At 55.3% G+C, this 21549-nt stretch overlaps 3 protein-coding genes across 5 annotated transcripts in view; 1 reads left to right on the forward strand and 2 right to left on the reverse strand.

Moving 5' to 3' along the window:
• Positions 1-603: 603 nt before the first annotated feature.
• Positions 604-7265, reverse strand: mst1 (macrophage stimulating 1). The gene is made up of 18 exons (XM_086149555.1): positions 7016-7265; positions 6568-6715; positions 5719-5834; positions 5529-5643; positions 5287-5423; positions 4888-5008; positions 4373-4491; positions 4018-4192; positions 3518-3648; positions 3064-3166; positions 2800-2936; positions 2695-2727; positions 2482-2596; positions 2330-2407; positions 2065-2211; positions 1881-1987; positions 1376-1515; positions 604-1234 (listed from the first exon to the last, which is right to left on the reverse strand). Exons 1-18 carry the CDS (start codon positions 7056-7058, stop codon positions 1073-1075), a joined length of 2127 nt encoding a protein of 708 aa, XP_086005681.1. The 5' UTR covers positions 7059-7265; the 3' UTR covers positions 604-1072.
• A 209-nt stretch (positions 7266-7474) lies between these two features.
• abhd14b (abhydrolase domain containing 14B) lies at positions 7475-9199 on the forward strand. Its single transcript, XM_086149556.1, has 4 exons — positions 7475-8199; positions 8267-8508; positions 8696-8879; positions 9067-9199. The coding sequence occupies exons 1-3, from the start codon at positions 7986-7988 to the stop codon at positions 8873-8875; spliced, it is 636 nt and encodes a 211-aa protein (XP_086005682.1). The 5' UTR covers positions 7475-7985; the 3' UTR covers positions 8876-8879; positions 9067-9199.
• Positions 9200-9418: 219 nt separating this feature from the next.
• The window catches only part of cacna2d2a (calcium channel, voltage-dependent, alpha 2/delta subunit 2a), a 68408-nt gene continuing 56277 nt past the window's right edge, over positions 9419-21549 (reverse strand). For 2 of the 3 annotated variants that reach the window (XM_086149554.1, XM_086149552.1), the window contains 18 exons: positions 20514-20590; positions 19610-19624; positions 17951-18011; positions 17404-17501; positions 16093-16183; positions 15945-16007; positions 15521-15624; positions 14426-14524; positions 14242-14333; positions 14114-14161; positions 13962-14033; positions 13736-13888; positions 13596-13648; positions 13429-13484; positions 12942-13065; positions 12582-12691; positions 12286-12368; positions 9419-11885 (listed from right to left, as the gene is read on the reverse strand). In XM_086149554.1, the coding sequence (XP_086005680.1) occupies positions 11763-11885; positions 12286-12368; positions 12582-12691; positions 12942-13065; positions 13429-13484; positions 13596-13648; positions 13736-13888; positions 13962-14033; positions 14114-14161; positions 14242-14333; positions 14426-14524; positions 15521-15624; positions 15945-16007; positions 16093-16183; positions 17404-17501; positions 17951-18011; positions 19610-19624; positions 20514-20590 (1522 nt within the window). In that variant the 3' untranslated portion in view covers positions 9419-11762. The remainder of the gene's footprint in view (positions 11886-12285; positions 12369-12581; positions 12692-12941; positions 13066-13428; positions 13485-13595; positions 13649-13735; positions 13889-13961; positions 14034-14113; positions 14162-14241; positions 14334-14425; positions 14525-15520; positions 15625-15944; positions 16008-16092; positions 16184-17403; positions 17502-17950; positions 18012-19609; positions 19625-20513; positions 20591-21549) is intronic. The other variant, XM_086149553.1, reaches the window with a different exon arrangement.

Here is a 21549-nt window from a genome sequence, read left to right on the forward strand (position 1 = left end):
TCCTGAATTCCCTCGGCAGCTGAGGGACCTTCTGCCGGATCCACACGTCCATTCACAAACTGTTTCTTACAAACACCAGGGAAGCACGACCAAGACTTCGGTGTGTGAGCCTTTCCAAGAACCCCCTGGTGATGCTGCTCAAAGACCACGTGACACGCCGGAGGTGCGAGACACATGAACATTCTTCCTTCGTTCTTTCATGATGTTTAAGAACAGGAAAGAGCTTTCAAAAGTTCTCAGGGGACCTGGTCTATGTAGCCGACCCGGAGCATTAGTTGGAACCAGCCGTGGTGACGCCCTTCTGGTTGGGCCCGAGGGAAAAGTTCCCAGCAGACCAACAGAGAAAGTTCACGGCCGGACCGAGACTGCATGCACACACACACACACACACACAAACACACATGCATGCACGCTTGCGCACACACTCCAACCCCCCCCTCCCCCCGGGGTCTCCTCCCACTTCAGAACCAGACAAATTCAAGAGGTCAACATCCTGAGGAGAAGCTGCTGCTCCTCCTCAGAGTGGCGTCTCCTCGGGGCAGAGGAAGAGCCACTCTGAGGAGCTACTCTGAGGAACAATGCATTGAAATGGTTCTTCTACAGTTGGAGGAGCTCCAGAGGAATAGGAGGTGTTTATTCAGTCCGAATATGACGGGAACCCAAAGTGAGGACTTTCAAAAGGTCTCAGGTCTGTTTCTGTCATGGCTTCTCAGACAGGAGGAATGAGCCAGGGGCTGAGACTAAGGTCTGCTCAGGCTGAAGTCCACCAGCTCATCGGGACGGAGTTCCTGAGGTCCTCCTGTCGGAAAAGCGGCGCACACAGGTGTGTGTGGAGGAGGACGGGCGTGTCTTTAGAGTTGGGGGGGCTCTGGCGGCTTCCCTCCGTCTTCAGATCCAGTCGGACGATGAAGGGAGCTCATGACGGAGCTGAGAAGCTCCGCCTTGAAGCGGCATCTGAAGAGTTAATCTGACAGCGGCAATTAAAGAGTGAGAAGCTGTTTCTGAAGGACACGTTCACCCGCCACCTCCTGAGAGGCGGCGCACGGATAGGAGAGCGCCAGGGGTTGGACCTCTAGGCCATCTCCATGACCTTCTTGATCCAGTCCACGTAGACGGAGACCCTGATGAAGATGTTGGGCTGGCCGGCGTGGCCGCAGCGCCTCATGGGGATGATCACGCCCTCCAGGACCCAACAGTCCCCGTTCTGACAGGCCAGCGGGCCGCCGTAGTCCCTCTGCGGGAGGAGGACCGAGTCAGAGGAGCACGCAACACCGGACGCATCTTCAGCGGACCAAAACAAACAGACAACGCGCTTCTACTCGGCTGCAGGAGGAAAGGATGAGGAGGTGAGGTCCACACTCCCGGTGTCTCGTACCTCGCAGGCCCCGACGCCGCCCTGGAAGGAACTGGTGCACATCTCGTTCTCACGGACACGACCTCGGAAGTACTTGTTGCAGTCCTTGTTGCTGAGGACGTGGATCTGGGCCACGTTGAGAACCGTCTCATCTCCTGTGCCTGCAGGACGACACACACACACACACACACAACTCTATACCTAGTCCATTAGAAATTTAATAAAATGGGGAGATCTTATTCTTCAGGATTGAATTATTCAAATATTTGAGATGTACTTATTTTTATCTAAATGCTTCAAATGTAAACCCGTTTATTTGGAAGTTTACATTTATTTATTTTTCATCTAAATGAGCCACCGGCTGTTCAGGGAAGACTTAAGATTGTGGGGATCAGAGGAGGTTCTGAGGTGGCCCGGAGAGGAACCCCAACCTTCTTAAGAGAAGGCTCAGAGGAGTGCTCGGGGAAGCCCCACCGGGGTGAAGGTCCTGAGGAGGCCTCGACAAGAACCCCACCCATCTACTTACCTTTGGTCTCCCCCCAGCCTGCGATCTCGCAGACGGTGCCCTCCGACACGATGTAGCGCTCGGGGGGTAGGCAGATCTGGGAGACCCTCTCGTTAAACTGGGCGGGACTTCGGGGAGAAGAAGGGGGCGTCAGAGGAGGAGGGGAAGGTTCTGCATTCCTCTGAGGACCAGAGAAAGCACTCACTGTTCCAGCTGAAGCATGACCAGCTGGGACTCCGAGGGTCCGCAGACAATCTTGGTGAGGGCGATGGTTTGGACGCCGGGCTCGTCTTCCTGGGGATCTCGAAACAAGGTTCCCATCATGGCCGAGTACCCGGGAAGGTCCACATAACTGCAGGTAGGGGTGGACAGGAGGTCAGGCACAAGAACCTCCCTTCCCTCCATGAGGTCTCCAGATTTCTGGACCAGGAACAGGGGTTTGGAGCCCCAAAGATGAGAGGGGTGTTTACCAGGAGGAGAAACACTGCTTGGTGCTGATCACCCATCTGGGGTTGACCAGGGCCCCCCCGCAGAAGTGGTTTCCTTTCCTGCAGGGGGTCGAGATGTTACAGGCGCAGCCCTTTCTCGGCTCCAGAGCTCCAGCCGAGGTCTCGGGGTCTACCTGTCTCGGAGGCTGACGGTCCACGGAGAGTTCCCAGGTACCCCGTTCACAATTCTCATCATGGTCCTCTGGAAGCGGTCCTCTCTCCTCCCGCACTCACTGAACTCCACCTTCTCTGTTTCCACGGAAACAACCGATTTTTAAATGGGGGGGGGGGGGGGGGGGGGGGGGGTTGGGGGGGGGGGAGTCCTCCACCTCAGCTCGGACTCTTACCGACTGGTTCAGAGATGGAAACCTTCTCTCCGGCTGTCGGGACGAAGGAAAGGGTTAGATGTTGAAGGACCCTCTGGGGCAGGTTCTGCAGGAGGACTTCCATACCGCACTGTTTGATGGCGCAGTAGTCGAACTCGGTCTTGGGGTCGGTGGTGTAGCACCAGGGTCCGTGCTGGTCTCCGTCGGGGTTGCGGCAGTAGTTTTCCGTCAGGTTGGCCTCGGGGTGCGTCCTCGGGTTGATTCTGGAAAACACTGATATCTTAAACCTTCTGAGGAGACAACAACTCCTTCTGGAGGGAGGGTCACACTCGGATGAAGGGTAAGTAGCTCAGGAATCCCTGCTCCGATGGGGGAAGTACGGACGCCTACTTGGTCCGGTGAGGCGTGTTCACGTTCCACTTCTGGCAGGTGATGCCTTTGCGGGTCTTCCGAACCGTCCCTCGGTAGTTTCGCCCATTTTCGTGGTAGCAGTCTGACCGGGAGAGGAGAGAGAAGAGCCGGAGATGATCGGAGGCCCGGCTGAAGGTCCACAGACCGGCTTCGGAGTTGAAGCGGATTTATTGCGGACCGTCGGTTTGTTCTGGTGAAGGACTGTTACGTCAGCCGTTAAATCACTGAACACACAGGGGGGAGTTGCCAAACCCGTCCAGAACCGTCAGAGGGCAGAGCCAACAGACCTCTGATCGCGGAAGTCGCAGAGAAAACACAGAGAAAATCAGTTCCAGTTCCCAGTCTGGAAAGGTTCCTGGTCTGCAGTCCAACAGGAACCGTCTCAGAAGGTCCCACATACAGAGCGGGCTCAGTAAGTCCAGTTAAGTCGTACCTTCGGCCTCGATGTCGTCAGCGCAGCGTTTGATCTGAAGGCAGAGCGCCGTCCTCATCTCCGGCAGCGAGGTGAAGCACCAGGGGGCCTCCGAGCCGTCCGGGTTGCGGCAGTAGTTCTCTTCCAGACCCCTGTGGAGCAGGGAGTCACTCAGTCACGGACTTGGGTAACGGCCGGGTGACTGGCTACCTACTGCCAATAACTTGAACAATAACTTGGCGAAAAGCTCTGTGGGCCCCTTTTGGATGCGCGCAGATGATGCTGAGAAGGTCCTTCTCCTGACGCAATAATGACGAAGGACATCCGAACGGGTTCGACCTCCAGTTCAGGTCTAGTGCAAAACACCGGTATCGGTTTTCTGACCGTGGATAAGCCGGTCAGTCCGGCGCCGGCAGAAGCTGCAGGACATCCTGCTAAGGTCTGACCCTGAACATCCAGGGCAGGAGACAATGGAGGACCTCCACATCAACGTGGCCCTCCTACACCTCCTGGTCACTCACTTGCACTCATAGGTGTTTGGATAGAAGGGATGTTCATGTGGGTACTGGTCCTCCCAGCGCTGGCAGCGGATCCCTGACGTGGTCTCGTTGACTTTGCCGCGGTAGTCCTCCCCACGCCCGCGGAAACAGTTGGTGGTGAAGCTGGAGCGCTGGCGCTTCTCCACCCGGACCTCCGCTGAGGAGATACGGAGCCGTTAGAGGGGCCGATCGACCGGTTTCTGGTCCGGGTGGAGGCGACGAGGTCTCCTTTGAGATCTTCACAAAGGAGTCAGGGGAGACCTTGTCATCTCCACCTGGAACCACATTTCTTCTAAACTGGGTCGAAGATCTTTGAGGTAGGAACCAGAGGTCTTACTGCACTTCTTGATGTCGCAGCTTTCCCTCTCCACCTCGGGGTCGGTGGTGTAGCACCAGGGCACCGGGGAGGCGTCCGGGTTCCGGCAGTAGTTGTCATCTAGACTCTTATCTGGATACCTGCGGGAACAGCGGTTCCACAACATGACTCAACACATTCCCAGCTCACCTTCAATCAGCAGCGAGAACATTGCTGCCCAGTGTGGACCCTTGTATCCGAGCAGGTGTTTGAAAACAACCTGAACTGAAGGCCATGGGAGGCCGGCTTCTTCTGGCTCGAAAACCTACAACGTCGCCCGAGAGAGACGTCTCACGGTGGCGGATCATCTCCTCGTCCCAGAGATTAGAGGATGCTAAGTCTGACCCTTTCCTTGACTTCGCCTGGTTCCTCCAGACCTTCAGGTAACCTCCTCAAGATTTCTATGTACTTGATTTGGTCTACATATCTGGTCCCCACAGACAGCCCACACTAAGATACGTGACGTTCTGGATCTCCAGTGGAGGAGGGGTGAGTACTTCTCTGGCTGGTAGATGTGCTGGTGAGGGAACTGCTGGTCCCATCTCTGGCACTCCCTGCCGCTCACAGTGTGGTCCACCTGGCCTCGGTAGTCCTCCCCGTTACAGGTGATACACACCTCTACAGGCAGCACACAAACACACACACACACACACTTAGGAAAAGTTCAAGGTTTCATGGATCATAATAGCATCGTCATCATTGTGGTGGCTGGAGTTGGTGACCAGCTGGGCATCTCCTCTTTCATCACCATGACCTCCTGGACCAGCTGGAGGTTTGTCAGGTTTCTAACCTGTTCTCAGGAGGTCTGGATTTGTTTAAGATCCTGTTTATTCCACCTTGTGGAACTGGACCAGAAGAACGGTAGGAGAGCCTCCTCAGAGGCGGGTGGACCGTACCATCTCTGCACTGGGGGATGTTACAGCTCTCGTAGCGGCGCTCTGGGTCAGTGGTGTAACACCATGGGCCAATCAGGTCCCCGTCCGGGTTCCTGCAGAAGTTCAGCTCCAGGCCGTTGGTGGCTGTTGGGGTCCACCTGTAACAGAACTGGGTTAGATGGAGGCAGGTGATTGGCTGAGGTGAGCCCTGAAGGGAGAGAGGCCTGGAGGAGAAGAAGAAGCCAAAGGGTCTAGTTGCTCACCTGTGGTCGTGGGGGAACTTGGACCACCACTGCTGGCAGGTGAGTCCACTTTTGGTGGTGAAGACCTTCCCCCGGTAGTCCTCTCCGATTCCCACGATGCACTTCCTGACGTAGACTTTGTCACCAAAACAACCGATCAGACGACGGCTCTGCCGAAGGAGGTCGCCGGGCGCTCGGCGGAGGCGGTTACCTTTCTTCTCGTAGAGGTCACAGTTCACGTTCCTCTTCACCTCGGCGTTGCTGCCGTCGCCCACCCAGGGCAGGTGTTTGCAAGTGACCGTCGGTCGAGTCTCGAAGTTGAAGGCCCTGCAGTGAGTAGATGATCTGACGTCAGGATTGGAGATGTGGACGGAGACGTGACAACCGGCTGCGACAGAAGGTTTGGACTGCTGGTCTGGTTTAATCCAGGAGCACGGAACCCTGCCTCCGCTGACAGAAGTGTCTTCTCCATGTCAGCCAGATCTTCTAGGAGCAACACGTTCAGTGACCTTCTGACTTCAGGAGGTCTCTTGTGCTTTGCATTGTTTTTGGAGACATGAGCGAGCACCAAGCGGTCAGGCAGAACCTCCAAACAACCTTCAGGAGGATGGAGTCAGCACAGTCTGAGGGAGCTCCTGCTCTTCTCTGAGGTAAGAAGTACATCCGCTCTGGTGCTGGGAACACCTCTGCTGAAAACCAGGATCAGGATGTGGCATCTACCGACAGCAGGGAGCCAAAGTCATCTGAAAAGGTTAGGGTTCTGCCGATCAGCCGGCCTCCTCTGTCACCAGATCTTTGGGATGAGGAGGGATTGTTGCGGAGCTTCCTTCATCTCCTTCAGTCCAGACAGCAAGAGATTAAACCTGGTCTGATAAAGTGGTTGAGGAGCGTGGAGATCTAGGATCTCATGAGGATCACGCCACCTGACTGACAACTCCTGAATCCTGATTCCAGAGGTCCAGAAGATCCAGGTAGCATCTCCATAGTGAAGACCTGGGAGTGAAGCTATGTGTGTGTGTGTGTGTGTGCGTGTGTGTGTGTGTGTGTGTGTGTGTGGTACCTGCAGTCCAGGGTCACGGAGCAGCGGGTGGCGCAGTCGTCCAGGGTGAGTCCTGGGAGCAGCAGGACCCGAGCAGAGTTCCAGGAGGTGGGCACCAGCTCACGGCCCTCCGAGCGCTGGAAGTCATTCAAAGGGCTACGGAGGCCTGCTGTTTGTGCACGACACACAGACACAGACAGGACGACATGTGTGTGTGTGTGTGTGTGTGTGTGTGTGTGTGTGAGTCCAGACCTTCAGCTGCAACATTTGGGCAGCAGCCATCTAACCTTCGGACCTCCACACACTGCCCGAGCTTTGGGTCCCAAGCAGGGGCTCCGTGTCTCCAGGAGGTGGAAGCACCTTCACCTCAGGTTCCAGACCAAAGTCCAGAACCCGGAGGTGATTAAATCCCGGAACCCCCGACTCTAAACCCCGGCGGCGGTGAAATGAGACAAGAAGGTCCTCCTACCTGCGACCAGTCCAAATGTCAGTAAACACGCCAGGGGCTTCATGTCTCCACATATAAGGACTTCAGAGGTTGGAAACCGAACGGAGGTCTAGCTTCTGCTTCTTTCTCGGAGATCACGGGTCCTCCCGGTGGACAGAGAGACCCCCGGAACACGTTTTGAGGGAGCAGAAATGAAATGGTGCTGAGAAGAACCTCCCCCAACGAGGACGGAGCTCCTGTCCAAACAGAGGCCTTCAGCCCACAACACCACGATCAATACGCTGTCAATCATTGATGGCGGTGTGGAAGCTTCCAGAGCAGGCCGTCTTCCGGGCTCCGCAGGACACCCGGACCTCCAGCCAGACCTGGACCGGAGGAGAAGACCTCCGTCCGCCGGAGCCGCGGTTTTAAGCTTCCGCGGGCCCGGGTGCAGTTCCCGGACTCGCCGCTAGATGTCGCTGTCCCGCCACTTCGCTCCTCGGGGAAAGACAAGGAAGTGCAGCCGGATCCGGATCTGGACCTGGACTGCGGCGCTTCTTCTCTCGGGTGCTCGTTTCTGCACGCAGGGGAGGGGGACGTGCGTGGACTTATGCGTGGCGTGTTTGCTGTACGGCTTTGACGGTGTAACATTCTGTGCGTGTGTCACCTTACTTGGAAACGAGCGCGGCTGCTGTTTCTTTACGTCTTCTGAAAACACTTCCGTTTGAACGCTGAATGTGTGTGTGTGTGTGTGCAGAGGACGTGTGACGTCACATCCGCTCCACCTTTGTCCACGTCCTGGTCCTGCTGGGTGTTTGTTCTGGTCTTTGAGGAACCAGCTGGTGCTGGATCTGGTTAAGGTCTGTAATAAGAACTTCTGGCGAGAGGATTTAAGGCGGGGGACTTCCTGTCCCAGGCGAGACAGGTGTGTGTGGGCAGTGGGGTCACCTCAGGTCAGGGCCTGAGCTGCCCGTGCACGTCAGGGGCGGAGCTTCCAGAGGAGGCGGGGCTTATGGAGGAGGTGGAGCTTACGGAGGGGTCGCTGCAGGTGGAGGGCTGCGGGGCTCCGCTCTTCTACAGACAAGCCCGGCCGTCGTCCAGCGAAGCGAAGACCACCGTCCTGCTTCTTCACGGGATCCGCTTCTCCTCGGAGACCTGGCTCCGGATCGGGACCCTGGATCTACTGGCCCGCGGCGGCCACCGCGCCGTCGCCGTGGACCTGCCAGGTGAGTTTCGGTCGGAGGAAAGGCTCCCCGGAGGCCCCGCCTCACCCGGACGCTCTCCGTCCGACAGGACTGGGCCGGTCCGGGGAGGCCCGGGCCCCGGTGGCGGTGGGGGAACTGGCCCCCGGGGGCTTCCTGAAGGAGGTGTGTGAAGGTCTGGGTCCTGGACCGGCGGTCCTGGTCAGCCCCTCCCTCAGCGGCATGTACTCGCTGCCCTTCCTGCTCCAGAACCAGGACCTGGTTCGGGGCTTTGTCCCCGTGGCCCCAATCTGCTGCGACAAGCTCAGCCAGGAGCAGTACCGCAGCATACAGGTAGGTGTGTGTGATTGTGTGTGTGTGTGTGTGCGTGTGTGTGAAGCTGGGTACTACACAGTAGTACACAGGAGTACTGACAAGTAATAGTACCAGTTGTTTTCCTAGTTATGAAAGGGTTCGTTTCGGGCGAGACCACGCAGTAGCCGCCTGTTAGCTTAGCACAAATCAGCATCCGTGTATCCAGGTTCCGGCACTGGTTGTCTACGGCGACCGGGACGAGCAGCTGGGGGAGGCGTCACTGCGCCACCTGAGGGGCCTGGCCAATCACAGGGTGGCGGTGATGGAGGGGGCGGGGCACGCCTGCTACCTGGACGACCCGGACGCCTGGCACCGACTCCTGATGGACTTCCTGCAGACGCTGTGAGCAGGTGTGTGTGTGTGTGTGCACAAACAAACACTGCACACCCCGGTGAAGTGAAAAATATGAACATTATTTAATAACCGATTCTCTGTAATAAACAATTTGAAAATATTTTACAAGGAGTCACAGACACATAGTTTACAAACTGCCCTCGTCTTCATCTTTTCTTCTTTTTATTTGTCTTCTTTTTTTAGGCTTCGTCTGTACAAAAGAATGGAGCGACGTGGACCTGCGTCCAGAAAACAAGGAGCTAAATCTTCCCTCCCCATACAACACACACACACACACTCACACACACACACAAAGAAATAAAAGATGATGCTTCCACAGTGGGCCTCCTTTGTCTTCTGGAGGTGGACAGACAGTTTCACGTGTGGGACGAGGTCACAGCACCAGACGACACACCACAGAACCACACACACACACACACACACACACACACACGCACACACACACACCCACACACACCATCTCTGCCGTGGCTGCAGCCGGGGCTGGGAGGAGTCGCCCCCTCATCTCCAGCTGCTCCCGTTTTTTTCTTTTTCTTTTTTAATATCTATCTTTTATCTTCTTTTTTGGCAAAGTGAAAGTGGACCACAGAAGCCGGCGTATGTTCCTCTGGGACGCACACACACACACACACTCACACACACACACACACACACATACGCACACACACACGTCACTACAAGCCTCCTGCTGACCTTGGGGTTGACGGCCCCCGCTGCTCAGTGAACCCCCCCCACTGAGGTCTGACATCATCCACCTGGGCGTGGAGGTGATCAACTCCGAGTGTGTGTGTGTGTGTGTGTGTGTGTGTGTGTGTGTGTGTGTGTGTGTGCGCTTGATACCTAATGTTTCAGCAAAGGTGTGCACGTTTACAGACTGGTGTGCACAGCGGTTGGCATGGGGATGGGATCGGGTGGGGGGGTGTGAGGGGATCCACAGGCACGTGTTCCTTCACAGACAGGAAACAGGAAGTCACAGAGGGTTCATGGCACAGGACACAGGAAGTGAAGGACGGCAAGAACTTGAAGCTGAATCCGACGTGACCCCAGGTCCCCGCTGGGACCAGGACCCGGACCCGAGCCCCGGTCCGGACCCAGACCTCTGTCCTTGGACCCGGACCTCAGCCGGCCCCGGCCCGGGTCCGCCTGCGATCTCCATGTTCTCCGAGGGCCCCGTCCGAGTGGAGCTGCAGCTGCTGGACCTCCAACACGAGGGGGTCAGTGGGGGTTTTGGGGTGGGGGTGGGGGGTCCTCGGTGTGGAACACTAAGGCATTGATTTCAAGGCTCGGCCGTCCTGCGTGGGAAACACTGGAGAACATTGAACCGCACATTCAGAGACCTCCCTTGCCCACAAACACCCGCGACCCCCAACTCAACACAGACCCCCGGTTTCTCCACAACACTGGTTTCTTCATTGCAACACAAGGACAAGAACAACAGCGACCAGGAACGTCCTCCTCGTGTTCTCCTGGTTAAAGACATTCCCTTTGAGGGTTTCTAGCCCGACTAACACACATCCAAGAACACACACACTCACACACACACACACACACACACACACACGCGGTTCAGAACTACGGCCGTCAGGTGGCCCTACGACGTTCTACAGCCCAATATGGAGTCATAGCTCTACGCATGGCTTTGCAGAGGAGCGGCAGTGAGAAGATGCGAGAAGGTTGCCAGGAGGTGCGAGGAGGTGTGATGCAGCGAGGCGGCGCCGGAGGGCCGGCCAGGTCGGCGGCTGCTCCTCAGGCCTCGGAGGTTCTACGGCGGCGGTCCAGGCGTCGCGAAGCAGAGTGCATGAAGGCACGATGAAGCAGAGCGGCTCCTGAACATGGGGGGTCCGATGCCGCCGGGGCCCGGTTACCATGGAGACGGGCGGCCGGGCTCCACGCGACTCCCCCGCCATGTTTAGCGGCCTCTTCCGCGCTTCCGGTCGGAGAAACGAGGAAGCCCCAGTCCTCCAGCGGCGAGCGGTCCGCGGTCTGGACGGCGAAGGTCCGAGAGGGGAAGGTTCCAGGAGCAGCAGGAGGTCTCCGGCGGAGACGTGGGCAGAAGAGAAGCACAGACAGAACGGGGAGGAGGAGCAACGGGGTGCTCGTCGTTTTTTTTTTTTTTTTTTTTTTTTAAACATCGGCGGAGCAGAGAGGAGGAGTCAACACGACACGGACGTCTCTCCAAACCCTCACAGGCTTCCACGGAGAGGAGCCTCGGGACCTCAAGCGAGCGGAGGATCCCGGCCTCCAGTTCCTCAGCCAGCAGGAACCCAGCCGGTTCTCTCGAGGGTTCGGCTCTGAAAGAAGCCCCCGGAAGTCCATCTCATTTTGGCAGCGACAGCGGCGAACATCTCCCCGTTGAGAAGAAACCTACACACACGTGGAATACTCAGTTACACCGACGACTCAAAGACTCCACACTTCTTTTTTCACTTCCTACGATTTTTCTTTTGCGGCGGCGATGACGCCCCGGCTCTGACGGAGGTGGCGATGGAGGAGGGGGAGGAGGTCCCGGCGGCACGTGGGGCGCCACGCGCCGCCGGGCCTCCGAGCGGAGGCGGGAGGCGGGAGGCGGGAGGTCCGTGGCCACGACCTATCCTTCTCACGCCGGAGAAGGTGGCCGTTTGCTCTTTTCTTTAGGCCGGGGTGGAGCGGCTCCACCCGCTGGCCCGGGGGATGAAGATAACTGGCTGAGGACACCAACGTCCAACTGTTGTCACTACACGACACAAACTGAAGCGAGCTGGAAACGCAGCACGGAGGGCTTCCAGCTCCACGTGATGGGAAGTCCCATTATTACCTACGACTACATCAGGGCAAGTGGGGTGGGCAGAGGAGAAGGAGGAGGTGGAGGAGGAGGAGGTGGAGGAGGAGGTGGGGGTAAATTAGTGTAGTAGAGACTGCAGGTAGGAGCCCAGCGCTGGATAGAGGAGGAGCAGCTGAAGGAGCAGCACGGTGATAAGGGACGGGCGGAACGAGTGGCCCCGCCCGCAATCTGACGTGTTCTCCTGCGAAGAGAGAGGCTCCGGTGAAACATCTGGAAACATCTACAGTCCAACGGTTCCCTCAACGTATCCGTCCGGGTCCGTTATAAACACCAGAGGGCGTCGACAACACATTTCTATCAACCCTCCGGCGGCAAACATGGCCGATTACAACGACAATAATAATCATACAGTTCATGATAATTACAATAATAATAATAATAACAGCAATGATACTCATAATGATGGTGATTACCACAATAATATCAACAATGATAACGGTATCGATAATAATGTCAATAACAACAATGACAGTAATGATAGCGTTGGTAATAATAATGAAAAGAACAATGATAATAATAATGATAATTACGGCGATAAAGATAAGATAATAATACCCCCCCCCCCCCCGCGGAGGTCTCACCGTGACGTTGTTGTCGAAGCAGGTGGACGGGCCTTTCCTGTAGCGCGCCACCGTCATCTCCTCACAGGGGTTTTCTTCTTTGACTGGAAGTGGACTTATTTAAAGAAAATGACACAGTGCCCCCCCCCGGGCCTCCCCCCCCCCCCCGGCACCACAGATGGAAGCTCGTAATTCACAGCGTCACGATAAGACGTGACCTTGAAGCTCGGGTGGGACGTCTGGTTCCACAGGTATGCTAATGAGGAGATCAAACCCCGCGTCTCCTCGGCCAGCTGGCGGACGACGTGCAAGGATACACTCCTCCTCCTCCTGGGACAGCTTCTCTATCTCGCAGGTGTTGCACGGCATCTTCTCTGCCACCACGAATAGCAGGTTGGTGTTGTTGAGCTTCTTGGCGTGGATCAGCCTGAGGAGACACAGCCTCGTCAACGACCTCCCCGCAAACGCCGGTGCGACCGGCTCGTTTCATTGGCTAAAAGCCGGGTGCTCCGCCGCCGCCGCCGCCGCCCCTCTGAGGCTCATTGAGCAGACGATGGGAGCGTTTGGTTACGCTTTAATCGTCAGCACACTTTATGAGCTCCAACACCAAGATGAATGGTTGCCACTCACAGTGTGTGTGTGTGTGTGTGTGTGTGTGTGTGTGTGTGCATGCAGACCTGGAGCAGTTGCCACAGTCTTGCAGGATGTTGTAGGAGCTGCTGAGGTTGCTCAGGTAGTACTGGGTCTGGATCATAACACAGCTGCGTTCTTTGGACTCCATCCCTTCTGCGTCCACCTCGTCTGCAGCGTCGGGGGACACAGAAGGAGGGACACGAAGGTCAGGCATCTCAGAACTTTCACATGGAGGACGCTAACAAGCCCCGGCCCTCTGAATCTGGTCCATGAGAGAAACCCTGGGTCGAGATGGACCGGGACCCGGTGGTCCACGGAGGAACCGGCTCTGTTTGTTGGTTCTCCTCAGAAACACCAGGAGACGGCCGATCGCCGGTCGATATGATGATCCATTTGACCGGATCAATAAACACGACCCCGGACCTGAGAAACTTCCTGACTGCTGCCTGCCAGTGTTTTAGAGCAGCTTCTGAAGCAGCTCCAGTGAGGCCGGGGCAGAAGATGGATCGGGCCGATTCCTGGTGGACCCACCTGTGCTGAACCAGCTGTGATAGGCCAGGCCGTAGATCAGCTGCTGGAACAAAGACCTGCGGGTGTAAAGAGGCGGTGGTTACACGTGCACAGCTTCAAGGTGACCCGCGCTTAATGAACTAAGACGAACGTCCATCTGATCTCCAGGTCTGAGCGTAGAGCCTCACCAGGCAGCCGCCGAGGTCCACCAGGCCAGGTTCACAAAGTCCGCTATCGTGGGCTGCGGAAGGAGAAGAGAAGAACGGTCACTGAAAACCAGCCTTTTCGTCTGCTGCGCCGGCAGCGCTGGAGGTTCTCGGGTTCTCACCACGAAGACTCCCCTGCGAGCAGCTCCGGCTTCGCTGTTGGGCAGCCGCTCGCACACCGACTGGTAGTCGAAGGACTGCTTGCGGTTGTAGAAGGAGTTGTTGTAGAGAGCGAACATCAGATAGGGGTCCACGTCGCTGAAGAACATCCCCACCTTCAGAGGGGGAGGAACCAGAGGATGAGAACCAGGCTAACACCACGGGAGGAGGTCCGTGAGTCCGCCGTACCTTGTTCCAGTCGTCCTTCTGATTGGACATGATCAGGAATCCGCCGTCATCCAGGAGGTAACACAGGAGGTCCTGGGAACAGAGGAGCCGTGGATCCAGGTGAGCAGGAACATCTGCAGAGTTTCAACCTGCTACTCGATGGAGGCACTTACATCACTGTTGGCCTCGCAGTCCATCTCGCAGCCTCGGTTGGGTCCACACTGTCCAGGGAGAAGACAAGAGCCAGGTTGAGAGTCAGAACCTCCCCGAGGACCTGCTGGACCGAGGTGTCGTCTCCTACCGTGCTGCCGCCTTGACGGTTGTCCGTGTGGTTGCTGGCCAGGATCTTGAACTTGTCCACCCAGGCCTCCAGGTCCAGCTTGACCCCCACCACTGACAACACAGGAGCATTTAAGGGATGCACACACACACACACACACACACACACACACACACACGCACACACGAGCGGAGCCAGCCTTCACCTGCTGGTTTGATGTTCCTCCCTCCCAGCGTGATCTCCACCGCCGTGCTCACCAGGATCCCGATGGTGTCATTCTCAGGGTTCAGCAGCTCATCTCGGGCTGCAGGTAAAGGCCGGGGCGGGGATAGAGGCGGGATCAGAGAAAGAAAGAAATAGATTATTTTTATCACATTCAGTTGTACATAAAGCACAACATCAGCGAAATTGGAGCACTGAACCCATCATAGATGGACCATGAGCAGAAGGCAGCTCAACAACACTTGGACTGGCTAGTCCAGGGGTCGGCAACCCGTAGCACCCAAAGACCCATTTGGTCTCGGTTTCCTCGGAAAAGAAAACACTGGGAGCCGCAATTAATTTTCGACGTCTAAAATAAAGGTACCACTGTATATATTGCTTTTTATTACCTTTACACTTTGTATAAATAAGTGTGTAGTGTGTTGCTTCTGAAATGGACAAAGTATTACAGAGAAAATTAAATTTTATTTATGTAATGAACTCATTTTGGGCTTCGGGCTTTCAGAGCGTTTAGCGGAGCCTTGACCTGAATTTTAAAAATAAATCGGGAAAAAAATCACTGTGTCAGTAAACAATAAAAAATAAATATTTGCAAAATATCTTCATAAATATTTATTTTACCTGGTTTATGGGATTTCTGCTCCTGAACTTCTGCGCACAGAATCTGCAAATCGGGACTTTACCAGCTGGCGGGTATACCGGCTTCCGCGAGTGTGACGTAATTTTGAGCGGCGAAAAATGTTAAATATAATTTTATTTAATATTTCAAGATCACAATAATCTTCCTACTTAGAACTAAAAGCTAAAAAAAAGGAATTAACACGAATGAAATATACTTCAATTAAATATTTATAATTCATTTTCCCAAGCCACTCGGAGCCGCAGTGTAAAGATGAAAGAGCCGCGGGTTGCCGACCCCCGGACTAGGAGGAGCGCGGGAATCGAACCGGGAATGTTCGGTTCCGAGGAGCTATTCTGCCCCACCGTGGTGTTCGAGGTGGGATCAGGGTCGGGGGCGGGCTTAGGGTCAAACACCATGGCGTCTGCATGCTTTGGCGTGGATCTGGAGCTGCCTCACCTGTGCGATAAGGTGCCTGGAAGATGTAGCCCTTGTTGTCCAGACTCCGGCGGTAGTAACTGGCGTTGAAGGGCTCGGGATCTTCTTCCCAGCTGTCTGACGCCCTGAGAACCAGGACAACACGAAAAGATAAGCTGTAGATCTTTGGAGAAGAAGATGGCAGGGAGATCCATGCCCTCTCTCTTTGTCCATCGACCACTTCCTCTGCTAGATTGAGAGAGTTTTGACGTGGACAGAGGAGGGATGGTGAAGATCAGGGGAGAAGGTTTGAGCTGCCAGGCAGGAGGTCCATGGATGGATGGAGGGAGAGCACAGGAAAGTAGTTGGTGTGTGAGGACAGGGTTAGATAGAGGCAGGTGATTGGCTGTAAGCCCTGATGGAAGGAGAAGAAAAGGAGAAGAAGTAACGCGAAAAAGATCCTCACTTGTTGGGAAAGACTCGAGTGATTCCTCCGTCGGTGGCGGCGAAGACAGCCAGGAAGCCGTACCTGGAGGTCACCCAGAAGACAGGGAAGGAGTCAGCTCGGTATCAAACTCAAGAACCTGAATGAGTTCTTCTCAAACTCCACAGACGTGTTGAGATCTTTGTTCTTCCAGACTTTCTCCACCAGCTGCCTGATGATGCCCGTGTCCAGGATCAGGTTGTGTAGGAGCAGACTGTCACCTTCGAGAGATTCGAGACAAGAAGAGGAGAGAGAGCAGCGGGGGTTCAGGAGGTCACCCTCAACTCGAACATTATGTAACACATTATCCTGGGGAGAAGACAGAAAGGTCTGGAAAACCTTAAACTATCAGACTTGGAGATGACAAGTCAAGACTGAACTGTTCAATGATACTGGAGACAACGGAGGTACAGCAGAGAGACGGTGGATACAGTGGAGATACAGTGGGGGAAGGTGGAGACAGTGGAGATGGATGAGACACACTGGAGACGTTGGAGATTTGGTGGAGATACAGTAAGTATAGAGTAGAGACAGAGTGGAGCCAGTGGAGATGGCGGAGATACAGTGGAAATAAAGTGGAGACAACAAGGGTGAGACAGTAGATACAGTGGGGATACGAGGGAGACAGTGGACATGCAGTGGAGGGACAGTGGAGATAGAGTGGAGAGATGATGGGGAGACAGTGGACATGCAGTGAAGACAATGGAGATACAGTGGAGAGAGAATGATGATACAGTGAAGACAGATGAGATACACTGGAGACAGCGGCAATTCAGTGGAGATGCAGTGGAGACAATGGAGAGACAGTGGGTATAGAGTGGAGTGGAGGAGTCCACTCAGAGTCCAATGAAGACAGTGGACACAATGGTGATACAGTGGTGAGACAGTGGAAACTGTGTGGTGATTAGAAGAGATACAACGGAGACAGCAAGGATACAGTGGGGACAGTGGAAATAGAGTGGAGATTGAGAGGAGACAGATGAGATACACCAGAAACAATGGAGAAACACTGGATACGATGGAGATACAGTGGAGATTCAGTGGAGACAATGGAGATACAGTGGAGACGATGGAGGGACAATGGATATACAGTGGAGATACGATGGTGATACAGGTGAGACAATGGAACTACGGTGGAGATGATGGAGATACTATGGAGATACAGTTGAGACAATGGAACTGCAGTGGAGAGACCTTGGAGATGGAGTGGAGACAACAGATGTACAGTGGACACAGTGAAGAGGGTGGAGATACAGTGTACACAGTAGACATACAGTGGAGAATGCGGTTTTGATGTTTACACCTTTCGATGCCAAAAGGGGACCTTCTAAATGATTGTTTGTGGACCTCAACCCCTGAGTGGGATCGAGTCATGCTCAGTTTCTTAGGAGCCCGGGTCAGAGTGACCCATGTTTCTGAGGAAAGGTGGAACCCAACTCACATTGTTTAGAGTCGGGGGTGACCTTCTCCATGAGGGCGATGAAGTTGAGCAAGAACTCTGTGTTGTTGCCTGACAGTTCCAGGTCGTTGCAGTATTCCCTGAGGAGAAGATACAATACTTCACTCTGAGGCAGAGTCACCAGGCTGAGCACAGATCCAACAAGCCGGCAACATCGATCTGCTCGGCGGGAGATCCCAACACCTTGACCGCGGTCCATCAGAACACACCCCTCAAGCTCTCGACACACAGAGAACATGCAGGAGCACGACAGCGGCAGCGGCAGCGGCATGCAGAAGAAGTGACCGCAAAGAGGCCGGCGTGGACTTTGACCACGACCTTCAGTCCCAACACGAACACCACGGTACGCTGACCAATCACGTGAAGTAAAAGAAGAAGAGATGCATGGAGCCGGGTGAGAACGAGGACTCGTCCCGGCGGACACACAGGTGGAGATGTACGCTCGGCCAACGGGGCCAACAGAAACCGGAGTTGTGCGATGAGGAGGCGACGATGGCCGACAACAGCGGGCGTTCACACACAGGGCTACCTGGGCGCTATGAACACACGGCCTTCTGACTCAAAGCTGTTGGGCAGCAGTGACTCAAAATCTGCAACAGAAAGGGGAAGATTATCCGGGGAGAGCGACGGGCGGAGCAGAGGGGGCGGAGGGTGAACAGCGGCTGTTCTTCAGAGGTGCGGGGAGACAGACGGGAGTTTACCATAGCAGCGTAGAGGAATCATGGGAACACTAGCGTTAGCCAAGATGGTGCCCGGAATGGACCCTGACTCAATGGACGCTGCGGTCACAAGCACTCGGCCTCTGGGTTTATCGTTTGTGGCTTTCGCTCGTGGTCGCCCACGGCTCGGATTTGGTCCCGATTCCCTCTAACACTTGTTTTTTGGACGTCTGAGAACTGACTTGTCCGGCGGGTGGCGCCAGGAAGCGAGTTCTCCGACCCGTTCTCCGCTCAGAGTGCTGTGACGAGAGGCAGGCATCAACATGGCCAACTGTTGCAGGGGGGAAGGTGGGTGGAGGTCCTGATGAGGTGGTCACCCCTCAGACTGACAGGGCGGAAGCTCGGAGAGACACGTAATCAGAGGAGGTGCATTGCATTGTGAAGGGCGTCGGCGGCGGGCAACTCGGATCCATCTCTCGGAACGTCCGGACCTCTGCGGGCCCGCCGTTCTCTTTCCAAAGCGAGCTGTACTTTTAGAGCTCTCGGGGTGCCCAGGTAGTTCTCCACCCACAATGCCGTGCACGTCCACGGTCGGGTTTACTGAGGAAGCCTGGGGCCCGGGCCCTGGAGGTCTGAGGGGTGAGGAGGAGGAGGAAGGGGGGGGGCAAGCTGATGGAGGGAGTACAGAGAGGGACGACAGCAATCGGGTCGCTTCACCGAGTGGCACAATCAAGACACGGGGAGGCCTGGGGGGGGAGCGGCCCTTGGGAAAGGGGGTCCCTGGGGGGAAGCGGTCCTTGGGAACGGGGTCCCGGGACGGGAGGGGGGGGGAGGGGGGCGGCCCTCGGGTAGGGGGGGGGGATGCTTTGGGCGAGGGGCGTCTATCGCCTTATCTTTGGTGTTAAACACCAACGACGTAGAGGTGAAGAACAGTCTCACCTACGAGACTGCGACACCGATCAGAGCTTCGGGATGAAGATCTAGGGATTTATCAGTTTACCAGTTATATCGGATATCGGTTATCGGTTCGTCAGCTGATCCTTTCAAGGAACTATGGAGACGAGGCTTCAGAACGGCCGATCAGGTTTTACCTGAACTCTAGTGAGAAGGTGCCAGGAGGAGGGAGAGAGAGAGAGAGAGAGAGAGAGAGAGAGAGAAAGAGAGGAGAAGGAGGAGGAAGAGGAGCAAAAAGCTGGGGGCGGCTCTGCAGAGACACAACATGGATGTCTGTCTTCGTTCACCGCAAGGCTGGTGTTGTGCTTCTGGAGCAGGGGGGTGGGAGAAGGGGAGGGGAGGGGTGAGCTGCAGCAGGAGGGTGAGGAAGAGGAGGAGAGGAGGAGGAGGAGGAGGAGGAGGAGAAGAGGAGAAGGGGAGGAGAAGAAGGGGATTGTAGGCAAGACGGGCAGGAACAGAGGCAAGCAGGCTGGGACGGGTGGGGTGGGGGGGTTAGGACATAAGGTGGGAAGGAGGCAGCGATAGGGGGTAGGAAGTAAAGGGAGGGAAGGTGGACCAATATGGAGTATACTTGCCCTTGGTCTCTAGCACTGTGTGGATCCATCAGAGAAGGAGGGAGCAAGAGAAGAAACAGGGGGTCGGGTGGGGGGGGGGGTCACAGACAATATTTTATTCAATCACTCTTTGAATAAAAATATTGTTTTCTTGAAAGAAAGAAACCAATTTCAGTCAAAAACGAGACGAGAGAAAAAGGAAAATGAGGAGCAAACATCTTCAGAGCAAAAAGGAGGAGGAGGAAGAGACGAGGTGGAGTCAAATGAGGAGAACGTAAGCGGGTGGAGAAATGGGACGGGGGGACGGGGGGGACGGGGGGACGGGGGGGGGGGGACAGAGGAAGTCCGGGTGGGGGGCCCCCGTCCGGACCCACGGGGACCCCAAACTCCCACCCCGGCCGGGGCCCTGTGGGAGTTTACCGGCAGAATGATTCCACGGGAGCAACTGAACACACAGAAGGACCATGAGGAACCATGAGGAACCATGAGGAACCCATGAGGAACCATGATGGAGGAGTGAAAAGCATGCGTGTTTTCACAGCTTCAGACCCAGACACTTGAGAACCATCACCCGGTGAAGGAGAGAAGAGGTGAGAGCATTTCGGCAAAAAAATAATAGTCCAAGGTCACCATTATTTTCTCCGGGAAGGCGGCCGTCCTCCGCCGCTTCACCTTCTGGCATCTGCTCGTTTTTCTTCAGAGCGAAGAAAAACATCACCACTGTACAGCACAGCATGGAGACAGGAGGGGGGGCAGGAGGAGTCGGGGGACTCGGGTTTGACCCCGCCTACGGGGGAGGGGGGGCGGGGGTCCTTAGGACGCCTCGGAGGGCCGAGGCGGAGGAGAGAGAGAGAGAAGAGAGGAGTGGAGGGAGAGAAAGGAGGAAGGACAGGCTGAAGCTCCTGGAGGATCTGGGGGTACTTACACTGGACCTGGAGGATCTGGTCGCTCAGGTTGGCCTTGATGTGGTTCTCACTGTATGTGGGCAGTACCAAGCCTAGACTGAGGGGGAGCATCAGACAGAGAGGAACCTTTAATACGAGCAGCCTCCAGCCACTCTCCTGGAGGAACCTTCAGCAGAACATGGATATCACAACGGGGCTCCTGGAGGAGCGGGCGTCCTCCCGGGGGCCCGTGGGCCTGTGGGTCCTACAACACCTTTGACCACGTTCAGGTCCTACTCTGAACATGTTCGGGTCCTACTCTTGACATAATTTAGGTTCTACTCTTCTACTCTGACCAGGTTTAGGTTCTACGCTGACCAGCTCCTATTCTGACAAAATTCAGGTTCTACTCTGTCCAGGTTCAGGTCCTAATCTGACCAGGTTCCGGTCCTACTCGGACGAAATTCTGGTTCTACTCTGACCAGGTTTAGGTCCTACTCTGATCAAGTCCTACTCCGATCACCTCCTATTCTGACCAAGTTCAGCTCCTACTCTGACCAGGTTTAGGTCCTACTCTGATGAAAGTGGGGCTCTACTCTAACCAGGTTTAGGTCCTACTATAACCTGGTTCAGGTCCTACTCTGACCAGCTCCTGCTCAGACCAGGTTCAGGTTGTATTCTGTTCAGGTTCTACTCTGACCATGTTCGGGTCCTACTTTTGACAAAATTGAGATTCTACTCTTCTATTCTGACCAGGTTCAGGTCCTAATCTGACCATGTTTGGGTCCTACACAACCAGTTTCAGGTCCTACTCTGATCAAGTCCTACTCTGACCAGCTCCTATTCTGACCAAGTTCAGATCCTCCTCTGACCAGGCTCAGGTCCTACTCTGAGGTTTGGGTCCTACTCTGACCAGGTTCTACTCTGAATCAGAATCAGAATCAGACTAAGAAAGATCTGGAGCAGCAGGTTGTGGTGACCTGATGGGATAGAATATGGTGAGACCTTCTCGGAGCAGAAGAACGTGGAGGCAGAAGATGGGGGTTGTTTTTTGTCTAAAGATCTTCTGAACTCAAA

The sequence above is a fragment of the Fistularia commersonii genome, chromosome 7, assembly GCF_037954325.1.
Source record: "Fistularia commersonii isolate RoL2024-O1a breed Wild chromosome 7, RoL_Fcom_v1.0, whole genome shotgun sequence".
Lineage (NCBI taxonomy): Eukaryota > Metazoa > Chordata > Actinopteri > Syngnathiformes > Fistulariidae > Fistularia > Fistularia commersonii.

Excerpts from the sequence above, each read along its gene's own strand:
- mst1 (XM_086149555.1), bottom strand. The coding sequence starts at position 7,058 with ATGAAGCCCCTGGCGTGTTTACTGACATTTGGACTGGTCGCAG. Across the intron at positions 4,492-4,887 it reads CACATCTACCAGCCAGAGAA|GTATCCAGATAAGAGTCTAG; the intron begins GTACTCACCCCT and ends CTGTTCCCGCAG. Across the intron at positions 3,649-4,017 it reads CCAAACACCTATGAGTGCAA|GGGTCTGGAAGAGAACTACT; the intron begins GTGAGTGACCAG and ends CCTGCTCCACAG.
- abhd14b (XM_086149556.1), top strand. The coding sequence starts at position 7,986 with ATGGAGGAGGTGGAGCTTACGGAGGGGTCGCTGCAGGTGGAGGGCTGC. Across the intron at positions 8,200-8,266 it reads CGTCGCCGTGGACCTGCCAG|GACTGGGCCGGTCCGGGGAG; the intron begins GTGAGTTTCGGT and ends TCCGTCCGACAG. Across the intron at positions 8,509-8,695 it reads AGCAGTACCGCAGCATACAG|GTTCCGGCACTGGTTGTCTA; the intron begins GTAGGTGTGTGT and ends CCGTGTATCCAG.